The 13,214-nt window shown below is 45.7% G+C and overlaps 1 protein-coding gene across 4 annotated transcripts in view; it reads left to right on the top strand.

Annotated features, from left to right (window-relative positions):
* LOC146208611 (hepatocyte growth factor receptor-like) overlaps positions 1 to 13,214 on the top strand; it is a 76,816-nt gene that overhangs the window by 42,054 nt on the left and 21,548 nt on the right. For all 4 annotated transcript variants that reach the window (XM_084595340.1, XM_084595343.1, XM_084595341.1 and 1 more), the window contains exons 6-11: positions 2,037 to 2,185; positions 5,499 to 5,637; positions 6,311 to 6,450; positions 7,503 to 7,694; positions 8,572 to 8,686; positions 12,196 to 12,468. In XM_084595340.1, the coding sequence (XP_084451466.1) occupies positions 2,037 to 2,185; positions 5,499 to 5,637; positions 6,311 to 6,450; positions 7,503 to 7,694; positions 8,572 to 8,686; positions 12,196 to 12,468 (1,008 nt within the window). The remainder of the gene's footprint in view (positions 1 to 2,036; positions 2,186 to 5,498; positions 5,638 to 6,310; positions 6,451 to 7,502; positions 7,695 to 8,571; positions 8,687 to 12,195; positions 12,469 to 13,214) is intronic.

Raw genomic sequence — 13,214 nt, 5'->3', positions numbered from 1 at the left:
CGTCGATCTTACTCCAAATGTCATTGTTCCCCTATTGCATCCTTGCCTATTGCGCCGGTCGCCCGGCGAAAAAAGGGTCTCGGATAAAAAGTAAAAACTAAAGAACAACGAAGCACCACAAATGCATTAAAAAAAGCTAAAAAAATCAATTTGTAGAAGAAAAAAGCAACAGCGGGATTCGAACTCACTACTTCCTGCTCCGTACCGTTCCGGGCTAACCATTCGGCCACACCGAAACATGGGAAGTTGGAAAATATTTCTGCATGTTATGGCACAGCCGCATTTATAATGGAACTTCATTAACTTCATGTTTCGAGGTGTACAATCCATTGCTGCCAGTCTAAAAGTTACAACTTCTTGACGATCAGAGCATGCTGCCTGTCCTCACGACTTGCAACTAATGTTCTGGATGCCTATGCGCACTATATTGTGCACTGGAATTATTTTAACATGTGGAATTTCACAGCGCTGGCAAATTTAGGAGTACCGGCTCTTCGGTCATACTCTAGCTACCGTGGACGTAATTTTCGCTGAACACGGACCTGTAGCACAAACCTTCAAGGAAAAAAAGTGCGACGAAGCTTCGAAACTGGCAAGCGCAGCAACGAGGATACTATTTTGCTGGTAACTAAACCTTATTTGTATATAAACATTTCGGGAAGCGTTGCGATGAACGAGGGCTCGGTTTGTTTATGCGCAGTGCAAGAAGGAGCGCAAAAGCTTGAGAAACACTTAAAGTATTATGCATTACAAGCGCTCCATGTTTTTTTTTTTTCTTTCATGGGCCAATCGCTCGGTAAATTACTCTCTTCATCGTTTTATTTATTTCGGCTGTGGCCGGCACTTATTGTGAGCCTATGGTCGATTGCGAGTACGCTGTTGCCATGTTGGCCCCTAAGGGGTGCAAACCGGTCGACGCCGCGGGCCGCACCGGCTCAACTTCCTCTCCGCGCGCCGGTAATCACGGAGTCTCCTCTTGCGTCATAGTGTGAGTCATTCTACCCTAATACGTAGTAGGAGAAAACATGTTTGAATTCGACCGGCGGGAACAAAAAAAAAAAAAAAAAGAAAAAACTTCTTTTAACAATATCTCTGCAGTAATTCGATTTTTTGCTGCTGGATATGCGGCGACAATGTCACGAAATGCCGTTTATTAGATTTTGATAGCATATTTGGGTATATTTATTGTCCCTTTAATATATTTTGCGCGCTCAGCTTAGAAGCGGAATGATGGTGGTTCAATTCTTAACAGTGGCACGATTTTTGCAGTCTATCCGCACGCTTGCGAGCCAATAAATTCTTTCGTATTAATATTTAAATCCAATTTCCTCCTCAATAAACGCGCCTTTTGATGTGGGCGAAATAGCAGCTTAGCCAGAGAGTCACAGAAACCATTTTTCCTAGAACAATTCTAGATGGTCTTATTCTTGGTGTCTCTTCAAAGGGACAGTGAGGATAAATAGAAGTTGGCCTGTACCGACAATGTGTCATGTTTGAGTCGCATCGAGAACACCAGTACCCGAAACACCGAAACAGCTTCCATAAAGCTAGAAAATACCAAAACTGAAATACATATGTCGCAGTCAACGGCCAATTTCTCAAGCGTTCACACAGGTTTTTCGGAGTGGCTCTCGGAGGCTACGCTTCGCCGTTATTCAGCTCCAAACGGCAGCAACTTGTACGTTTTGGCAAAGACATAAGGGTTTGCAATCACCGGTAGAAGACTTTTGTATTTAGTTTTTTTCGCGCCAATAAAAGTGGTCTTTTGCTGCCGGACAAGCGTCAACGCTGCCAGGAGGAGCCAGAGAATCAATTAGCTCTGAGGCCAATTATGGGATTGAGTTGTCCTTAGCGTCCATTTGATATTTTATATGACATCTCGTCCCATGGGCTGGTCACCCATATATAGATGAGTCTCTATGGCGGTGCATGTACTTGTGTACGCTTTCAATGCGCCGACCCGGGACATTAGGTACAGCTTGTAGTCAAGGCTTGATGAAGGGCATCGAACCGCTGTCTACGGCATTCTTCTGCAGGTGTCTCCTGCCAAGGGTCCCTCGACTGGTGGAACCCTGCTCACATTCCAAGGTGACAACTTCGGAGCGCAGGACCGTGGAACTGACAGCAGCATTCAGATCACCGTGGGTGACCGCGAGTGCTCTATATTTCATTGGAATTTCACGCTGTAAGTACCTCTCACAAGCTCACCCTTCAATGTGCTACATTTGGGTATTTTTTTTCTGGCACTGAGTTGGAATGTCAATCTTTTCTGGCCTTTGCTTGCGGGCCTAAAGGAAGCAAAGGTTGCCAGTGTTCTATTGGCAACGAGCGACGGAAGCGGCTGGAGCCAAGATATGCACAAAGCATAGTGTATAGTATAACCTTGTTTTGAAGCGGACGATTTTTTCCCGCTTTGAAACCCAGCTTTCGATGTAAGACATACGTTTTGTCGCCTTGCAGGTGTTCAATAAAGTAGCCATGATGTAAATGAGTTTCATTTGGACAAAATGTGACGAGCATAAGTGTGCATAGGTCAGATCGTTGATAGTAATGCATTGCACATAGCCACAAAGGTGTGATAATGCAGAAGCACGAACTCTGCTGCAAGGGCCACAGGAGCCTCTTCACATTGCACCTAGAGCTCCGGCAGGGCCGCCACTCCAGTGTTTGTGGTTGGAATCCACTCACATTAATGCTCTCGTTGGCGCGTAACACTCGGGTCACCGAGTGTTACGAACCGGATTTTGGCAGTTGCTGTCGCGTTGCCGGCGGAATCAATCACATTTTTCTTTTCCAAAACATCACACATGTTAACCCGGTGTTTAGGGTGCAGGGGACTCGCCGCCGCGCGCGGTAGAAGAGCTGCGGCTTTTAGAGAATGTGGCGAAGGTTCCCATCCGCAGACCAAGACGATGTGGATGGTCCGCTCTCTATGTGTGCACCGATGAAATGCGAGGAGAAAAGCCCAAGTAGGAGCGTAGAGGGTGTCTGTGGCGCGAACAGCCCCTCAAAGTTACGAGCGACGGATGATAACCTTACACTTTCGCTATCTTTCCCCTCGCACCCATGCTCCCTTACTCCCCTCCTAAGCAAGGGTCGCATCTCTTTTTTCCCTATGTGTCCGCTGTCTTCGTACTGCTGCAGATGGACCTTGAAAGTAGTACGCTGCATACGGGTATTTCGATATGTTGGGCTGGTAACACTGAAAGCTACAAAGCCTCACAGAGTCACTGTTGCTCTTCCCTTTTGTGAGAAAGGGACAAGTTAATTGGCTGCCAAGGCGAAAAAATATCAGTGGGTCCAATTGGGAAGACCAGTCCGATTGAATTGGTTCTGCCAATCCCAAATGGTTTGTCCAATGGGTACTGTCCAACCAAACTGGTTTCTTCACTCCCAATTGGGAAGCCCAGCTGGTTTCTTCAGTCCCAATTGGGACGCCCAGTTGTTTTCGTGACTCCGAATTGGGAATGAAGAAACCAATTGGGCGTCCCGATTGGGGCTGAAGAATCCCAATTGGGATTGAATAAACCCATTTGAAACGAATTGGGCTTCCCATTGGTTCTAATTGGTCCTAAGCAAGCATTCCCAACTGGGAAAGTCATCAGTGATATCCTTGACTGAGATGTGCACAGATATACGTACCTCTGTAAAGAGACAACAGTGAAAAATTCAAGTTCTTATAAAAAGTATATGCCGCTTAATCTTATTAATTGATAATATCGCGTTCACTGTAAGTGCAGGCATAATTAAATAAGTTAGCTCTGAATAACAAAAATGTGTTACTAGTCCCAGCAGCACTGTTAAAAAAATTGGAGTATATAAGTCTGCAACCTGTGGATATATACATTGAATCTGTGTTCCGTGTATGTAATGCTTGCTTGTCTCTCACGAATTCTGTAAAAAATTGTAATTTCATTCCACTTGTATAAAAGTCGGCTCCCCTATAACTTCTGGACAGAAAACATTGAAATTGCATCTCCATTCTTTTTTTTTTTTTTCAGCTATGTGAGTTCAAACTATTTGGGCTCAATGGGTATGCCATTTGAGTTCAATTGGTGAACCATTTGGTCTTCATAGGTGACCAATTATTTCTAACTGGGAGCACCAATTCATATCAAATGGTCAAGCCCAATGGGTGGCGATAACACAATTGGTTTTTGACCAATTCATTTCAATTGGGAAATTCCCAATTGGACCCATTGAATTTTTTTACTGGGTGGGCTGCTTCACCGCATCGTTGCAACAGCTGTCTCTTTAGTTTAATTCAGATAGTGCTTCGAAATTGAAATATTGCTCTTGAACCATGGAAGATTCTTTACCCCCAGGCAAGCACCTATCACGTACGGCGAAATATTCTTTGAGATGTCTGATTTCGACCGCTGCTTACAGTAGAAGGAACAAACATTTTATTTATGAAGTAATTATTTTGGTTTTTCGCTTAACGCCTGAGTAGCAGTCCCGAGCCCAGGACGCCATTGGAGATGTCCGCTGCCCGGGCGCGGGCCATCAAGGAGCATTGAGCTTCCAAGATAGAGCAGCAGAGCAGGTATACTCCTCCCAGGCCTCTCTGGTAGGGGTGAGGAAAGGGGATGAGAAAGAGTGGAGTGTTGTGGTGGGGCACGAAGCCATGAGGCGAAAGCTTCTGGCTAAGACTTGACACGCGAGGGGAGTGTGACAGTTATTGCTTCTTTTGGGCATTTTAATGCTCTTTCATAGTAGATTGTGAAACTCTGTTATGACCGAAGAAAATTAACGTATCATTATGGATGAACTATCATCCTACAAACACTTTAAGCCCCACCGCGGTGGTGCAGTGGTAAGACGTCCGACTACTGTGCCGGAGTACCCGGGCTCGATCCCTACCGCCGCCGGCTGCGTTTCGATGGAGGAGGAATGGTGAGGCGTCCGTGTGCTGTGCGATGTCAGTGCACATTAAAGAACCCCAGGTGGCCGGCGTTCCCCCCAGTACGGCTCCTCTTTCTCCTTCCCTCCCATCTTCCTCCCTTCCCTTACGGCGTGGTCAAGTGTCCAAAGAACAAGTGTGACAGATACTGGCCTGGAAACCATCTCATATTCAATGGACATCCACCACTAGATATCTGATGTTCGCATGATGTTTACAAAAGTTAATATTATATTGATATAACATCCATAAAATATCCATTTTGACATGTGTGAGCACCCATATAATGCCCGCAGCATGTCCACACACAACATTGATGAGACATTAAATGATACTGTGTGGATATTAGCCAATATATTTTTAGGCTCTGTGACGGGAGTCACTGTGCTGCTCCGGCGGCAGCGCAGCACGTAGACACCAGGGGACAGCTGGAAAGTTTCGCGAAAATTCGTTTTGGTTTTCCCCACGTTCTCGAGCCAAGGCTACCCACGGCACGCCCACAATGGGAGCTGCAAGCATTGCGTGCTTGAAAACTTTGACCTGTTAGTCGAAAGTTTTTCAAATTGCACGATAATCATTTTCTTCTCTCTTGCAGAGTGCAGTGCAGGACTCCTCCTGGTCAGCATGGTACCAAAGTGGACATCAGGATATCTGTGAATGACACACACTGGGACGACAAGAAGGAATATGACATCTCGGATAGCCGTTTAATTGCGTCTGGCTTCGAATACGAGGTGAGCGCTTTTGTCTGCCACATGCTTCAGTGGCGATTGTATGCTATAAGTATAGAAGCTACCGAATGCATCGACGATCCGAAATTCACTTCAAAATGATTTATATAGTACGTTTTCGAAACCGAATCGAATATGAATAGTCATTCTATAAACTAACCGAATACGAATCGAATATTTGTATGGTTATTCACTGCTTGTGCGAAAACTGATCCAAAAGGAAAATTCATATGAAGCAGTTAATGGCTAACGGCAGCACTGAACTCAGAGTTAAAGCTGTTTAGTTGGCAAAAGACGCTACAGTGATTTACACTATGAAGCATGCAGCACAAAGACAGTATGTTAATGTACACATCAAATTTTGCAATATGCTGCGGATGTATTCACGTGAAGAGTCCTCTTTTTTCAGGTACACCTTTCCCCCAAGCGAGCATGTTGGCGTGCTATATAGTTGGTGCATAATAGACGTTAATAAAAAACAGTGCAAAAATGAGGAAGAGACCGCAAAACACAGGCGCTGTGTGGTCTCGTCATCATTTTCGCGCTGTTTCTCATTAACATCTTGCGCAGTTTTATTTGAACGAGAGCTGATCGGCTTTGCCTGACATATGTTGAGAAAGAAAATGTTACCACGTCTTCCTGAAGTGCCTTCAATCATGGCCTTTTCATTTTCCAGGTTGCAACTTTTACAGGCTTGGAGCCGAGTTTTGGACCTTTAGTTGGGGGGACCAACATCACTCTCTACGGTGTCAACCTCGACATAGGATCGCAGCAGACCGTGGTAATCGGCGCGGAGACTGAGTGCCACATTTATAAGTAAGGAATAGACTTCGGATCTCCTCAAAAAATAAATAAAAAAGCCACTTTTTGCTTCAGTATCAGTATATTGAGGTTTGCATCGCATGGCATCCAAAGAGCGCATTTAGGCGATTTACGCGTATGAGTCGAGTATAATTCCAGTTGCTGTGATTTGCGCAGCCACTAATGGCGTTGGCTCAAATCCTGTGAGTTACCTGCATGTCGCCGCGGTGGCTCAGTGGTTACGACCGCTGGACTGATGGACCCGAGGATGTGGTTTGAATTTCGGTCACTGCGGCCACTCTTCGATGGAAGCGGAAAGCAAGGCGCCCGTGTACTGTTTGATATGGGTACGCATTAAAGGACCCCAGGTGGTCGAAACTTGCGGAGCCCTCCACTACGGCTTCCCTCATGCACAGCCTCATTCGGTCTGTATTAAACATTTTAAACGAAACGAAATCAATCTATACTGCCACTGAGCTCGAGATGGCAGTCACTTTCGCTCGCATTCTGCCATGGTACTGCACACTAGAGGTTACTCAGTGTTCTTGAAATTGATGTTCCTGTACATGCTGCGGGAGCATGTACAGGGACACTGCTCGAAATATTATATAAAGCCTGTCTATTACGGTATGCCTAAGGTATAACAGATATTAGGATTAATGGTTCGTTCATCATAATTCATTAATTACAGCAGCAGTTCATTTTATTCTCCAAATATTTCTTTTTATGCAAAGCTCCTAAACAGCTGGAAATCAATGTTAGGTTATCTATCCGGACGAAGTCTTGATCAGGCGCACTTGCGATTATCCATTTTTTTACAGCAAAATATTTGTCTTATCATACGGCATTCAATGTCATATTAAACGTTGAAAGCTGCACTCGCCACGCGCCCTGAGAAGCACCATAGCCTGCAGCACCGGATTAAATTTCAATAAGGTAGTGTTCCAAATTCAGTGTCATGGCACGTCATTGCGTTTTTAGCTGGCCATTTATCATTGATGAAAGTATTCATCGCCCAAGAGTTCATTGCATTATTATTAATTACTTTTAGTATTTTATTTCAACAGGATCAACAGGACGTACCTGGAGTGTTCAACGAGCGCAGGGCCGGAAAGTGCGCTTAACGAGAATTTGCAAGTCAAGCTGTCCATAGATGATGCTGATGTTCCCTTTATTTCGGCGGACAACCTCGACTCAGTGTTCACCTACAAACCGAATCCCGTAATCGACGATATTTCACCCAAGACGGCAACGTTCAGGTAAGCAGCATGCATTGTGTGCGATCGCCACATGCCACTGTGCAGTCCATGCATGCATGCTGCAATGCAAAGTTCAACATCATTTATTGCGCGACACGCATTACGTACTGCAACGCGCTCCAAAGTTGGATGGGGAACTGTGAAGTTCTTTTGCAGTGATGAATTGTAAATCGGACGTAAATAATAATTCACCTAGTTCTTGGAAGAAGGCAGCAGAGCAAGTAACAACACGAAGCATAAGAAGCACACACAAACACAAGGACTACGCTTCTTATGCTCTTTGTGTTGTTACCTGCTCTGCTGCCTTCTTCCAAGAGATGTGTGACCAACTAGCTCAGCGTTCGACTCTATTATAATTCACCTAGCATTCAGAATTGAATGCGGGCAAAAGCTGACATTTCTGCTTCTACTTTTGTCCTCGTTGCTTTGTTATTTGTTGACACCATTTAAATTTAGACAATGCAGAGATGCGGGTGGTCACTAGACGCAGATTACTTGGCCTGATTTGTCACTTTATCACTGTAGATGTCTCGCTCTTCTTGGATGCTACGTGTAATGCGGCTACGTGTAAAAAAGAAATAAAATGAAAACTAGATCTGAGCCAGGCAGAAGCATCATCTATATTTTACCGAGCAGTGTGCTTTGCTTATAATCTGATTGAACTAAGTGGCAAGGATCGGCTCTGAAAGTGATGTGTGACACAAAACTTTAGCAGGACGCACAATTTTATTAGTAGTAAGTGGTATCCACAGTCTGCAGAAAAATCTTTGCGCTGTTGCTGCATTGCGTCCTTGTCGCAATTTACTTGAACACTCTGGAGGTTCAAGCTGCACCTGGATGTGGTCAAAACATATAAACTGTCCTTCATACTTTGCAGCGGGAACACTACAGTCGAGGTGAGAGGCGCCAACCTGAACAGTGTTGCCAAGCCCGTCATGGTAACTCGGGTGACCCCGCTTAACCGTCACAAGGAGATTGAGCACATTAGAAAGGTGAGAATTCACTACCACTCGCCATTTTGTGCAGTGGCATATTTGTTTTTATATCTACATGTACCACCAATACTAAATGTGGACTTCAAGGCATGCTTCATTAGAGGGTGTCAAATTTCTAGACTGCATCGAGTGGTTATAATTTAGATAGAGGAAAGAAGATTGTAGAGGTTAGGCTATCCTTGAACCAAGTCATGAGCACGTTTTTTGGCTAGTTGGTGTAATTGCATGAAAAATTAACCAGCCAAAATGACGTAACTAAGAAAACAGAAGCAGAGTGGAAATAGGTTGGCCAAAAGTGTACCCGTCGGTCGCTGCTGCCGCCTCGATATTGGCTCGATTCAGCATTTGGCTTCTTGGCAACGGGCTAGCTGGCTCCTCATTGTTTGGTAGTCTCGGCAGCCCGTCTGGTACTGGTACCGCTGTGGTGAACACTACAGTTGTGGTCTCTGTCTTTAGCGAGAGGGGCTTGCTCTATGCCACACCGCCTGGGGGACTCACCCGATACTATGTTCATGGTCTCGGCCCCACTCACTAGATGGCGTGTGTGATTGCGTATTTACCAGGGTTAAATGAAGGAGTGGCGCAGATGAAACATGAAGACGACGATGTTTACTGCACAGCGTGAGATTATGTTGCAGTTGGAACTTGATGAAGACGATGACGTTCAGCACACAGCACGTTATATTATTTGGACGACAACAGCGAGAACGAGTTGCAATTGGAACTTGATGAAGACGATGTTTGCTGCAGAGCGTGAGGGTGTGTTGCACTTGGTGGCTGGAGCGGACGCAAAAGCATTAGTCCAAGCGATAGACATTTTGAGTCTTTTCAGCACAGTGCCGACCGCCGCCCAACGCTTTCTGCAGTCGGCTTGTTCCAACATGTAACCCAACGTATCTTCGTGTATTCGCGTGTTTGTGCGAATGCTTTTCAAGCGCGGTGCTCGGGGAGAGAGCCAAACATGGCTCATACAGTAGGACCATGTTTGGCTGCCGAGTATTTGGTGCCGTCTGATTTCCTACCATTTGCAATATATGTGGTTGGCTCGAAGTGCTTGGCCAACCTCGTGGGTAGCCAACTACGGCTCTACTTTGGGAATATTTGGCGCCAATAAATTCCAATGAGGCGGCATCAAATGCTCAGCAGCCAAACATGGCCCAAAGTAGGCCCGTGGTTGGCTGCCCACGAGGTAGGCCATGTAGCATGTGTTTTCAGCTAATGCGTTTGCATAATGTTGGCAAAAATGCGGCAAAGCGAAGTTTTTGAAGCGAGAGCTTCACTACTGCAGGTAGTTCAAGCCATCGGATATGCACAGTTTCCACCTTAAGGGAGATTTAGAGGTCAAACTTCTGTGGTCTCCATATGACTTTGGGACAGTCACGTTTATGCCACCAAGTGGACCATGACCACTGTCAAGGCCAAGGTCACATGAAGTGACGTCAAGGTTACGTGACCTGGTGGTTGCCATATGACTTTGCAGCATAGCCACGTAGGCCACCAACTGGACCGTGACCACTGTCAAGGTCAGTGTCACGTAAGGCGATGTCGAGGTCACGACCTGGTGGTCACCATGACTTTGGGGCAGTCCTGTAGGCCAACACAGTCAAGGTCACGTGAGGTGACGTCGAGGTCAAGGTCCAAGTCACATGACCTGGTGGCCGCCATGTGACTGGCATAGCAATGTAAGCCACCAAATGGCCCATGACCACAGCCAAGGTCAAGGTGATGTCATAGTCATGTGACCATGGGGGTTGCCATGTAACTTTGGGGTATAGTAACGCAGACCACCAAGTGCCTCGCTACCACTTTCAAGGCCAAGGTCACGTGAGGTGACATCAAGGTCCAGGTCAAGGTCACGTGACTGATGGCCGCCATGAGACGGGTTAGTCACGTAGGCCACCAAGTGGCCTGTTGCCACTCACGATCAAGGTCACGTGAGGTGACGTCAGTATGACATGAAGTAGAGGGCGCTAGAAGGATGATACGTATATAAACAGGAGCTCCCGGGCTCTTGCCTAGCTAGATTACATGTGCGAGATGGAGGAGGGTGAACATCCTGCGCTAGCGCGTCGGAACGCGAAGGCACGTCTGAATGAGGCCTTGAAAAGGCAGCGTGCCAAAGAGCGGTGAAGAAAGGGCTTTACGTTTGGAGAAATGCACAATGTGTTTAATCGAAGCTTGGCAATGAGTGTATAGCCATGTACATGACACTTTAGCTTCCCTCCAGGTAATTTTTGAATAAAATTATCAGCAACATGACCATGTTCTCTTTTTTTCTTTAATTCTTGCCACCATAAGCATAACGCCTCATGTGGCAGATGTATAAGCTTGCTGAAAGTTTGTTAGGTGTGTGTGTGTGCAGAGCGCTGATGACTTGTTTCATTGTTTCTTTTGTGCATTGTTTCTTATACGATTGACATGATGGTCGCCATGGAAATTCTTGTGTTATGTTCTTTGCCGGGCATCTGCTCCTTGAAACTGTTATCTTAAAGAGTCCCTGTATTTTTTTTTTCAGCTTTGCAGAATATTCTGAGGGTCGGCAATTTTTTTTCACAAACGTGTGTTTTGTTGGCAACATTATGGACTGACATTTGAAGCTATTTGGGCAACGTTTTGAATTGCTAGGGTAGACATTGTCTGCAAGGTCGGCCTCTGCCCCACCTTTGAGCCATATTTGAGCCTTAGGCCAGTCAGGCTGATTGTCTATGTCGACCCTAGTGGTTGGCCTAGTATGTCCCATGTCGGGCCTACATAGGACCGACATATGGGGCATACTAGGCCTGCCGGTCTAAGGCCTATAGCCAAAGACTATCTCTGCACAACTTTGATACCCGATCTTTGGCCAAGGTCGCTCTGTTTATGTCGACGTTGGCCCAACGTAGGGCCACAATAGATTTCTTATTGGGTAGTACTTGGCTTAACCTCGTGGACAGCCAACAATAACCCTGCTTTAGGCCATGTTTGATAGCCGAGCATTAATGTCGACTAATTACGTACTATTTGCTGATTGCTTGCTGTAATTTGTAGCCAACCAATGCTCACGTTTAGCCCTGCATTGGGTAGTCGAGATTAACGGCTGCCGAGCTCTGCTGAGTCGTTTACCGATGGTCGGCTGTTAACCAATGCCAGTTGGGTATTTCGCAGCGTGGCGCGTGCTAGCTTTGTGCACCATGGGACTAGGGCAACACCTGTTGACGCATGTGCTGCTCCAGCATCATCTCTGCATTTATACGCACCAATGTCTCCGTGTTGTCCTTCGTCAAGAGTTAAAGTTCACATGCGGTGCGCCCGTGATTTCAAGACCGCTAGCTGAAAGTATCATGCCTAATAAGGCCTTTTTTTTTTGCATTCTGCCGTGATTGCTTTGAGTCTGTTCATTTTGTGCAGTTCACAAGTGTGGAGTCAAAGCATATGCTACACCATTAAGATCTTGGTTTTTCTAAACTTTTTTTATTCACTGAACTTCTTTTTTTTAATGAAATTTCAACACCTGAATTGTCCTGCAGGTCTGCCGCCCTGAGCCCAGTGGTCTGAAGATGCATTGTCCAGTAGCGTCGCTGGCGGAGTCAACCGTTATTAGTGCCAATCAGCTCGAAGCCTACAAGTTTCCAATTCTGGTACAGATCAAGTTTGAAATGGATGGCTTGCGCCTACCAGCGCGTACTGATGGCACCCATGACGGCCACTTCAACTTTGTCTACCGGCCTGCGCCACACTTTGACCGCTTCCCTGAAGGAGGAGTTGGCATCAGTGCTAACAAGCCCACAGTGCAGATCACTGTGAGTGAGATGGTTTCTGAAACTGCTCGAATCAATCCTTTCATCTTCGCAGTTTGTGAAAATTTCTATATGCTGAATGACACTATTGTAAACTTACTAATAAACAGCTATAATATTGTTTTTATTCAGGTTATCGCCCGTTATATGTGGCACTTGACAGCAATAACACCGATGTATTCGTAGTGAACAGGCGCAATGTGCGTGTGTGGGGCTGTGAATTGAATTTCGTCGAGACATGATGCCTTTGTGGAACTCCTCGCTACAAGATCAGGAACTAAATGAATAAAACAAAAAATTTAAAGATGAGGGGTTCCCATGCCCACTTACCGATTGGTATACATAGTACAGGGTGCATTATGAGAAAACAGCTTCAAATAGAAGACCTGAAAAAAGCACACAAAACTTTCAGGAAGGTAGTCGAAACCCCTCGACTCTGTCATTGGCATGTGCAAACAGCTATCCATAATGTTGGGGTCAAGGCTTCAGACAGCACTTGAAAGTTGAATTTGTATAGCACATTCTTTTAGAATGTCTCCAACCTACAGATCGCAAGCGTGCCGAGGCCCAATGACAGTGCCATATGAAGGCTTAACCATGGAGCAAAAAAGTGCTCTGCTGCACTTTATTTTTGCGAGAGGGTTGAGAAACTAAATAAGCATAGTTGACCGCTTAGCTTCTCTCTCCTGTGCCTACCCTAAACCTAAATGGGGAGAAAGTGATTCAGTGATTGTACGATCAAAAATGAC

Source organism: Amblyomma maculatum, chromosome 1 (assembly GCF_055883805.1).
Source record: "Amblyomma maculatum isolate TAMU_Amacu chromosome 1, ASM5588380v1, whole genome shotgun sequence".
Classification (NCBI taxonomy): domain Eukaryota; kingdom Metazoa; phylum Arthropoda; class Arachnida; order Ixodida; family Ixodidae; genus Amblyomma; species Amblyomma maculatum.
The sequence above is the reverse complement of the archived record's forward strand: the minus strand, read 5'-3'. Positions and strand labels throughout refer to the sequence as shown.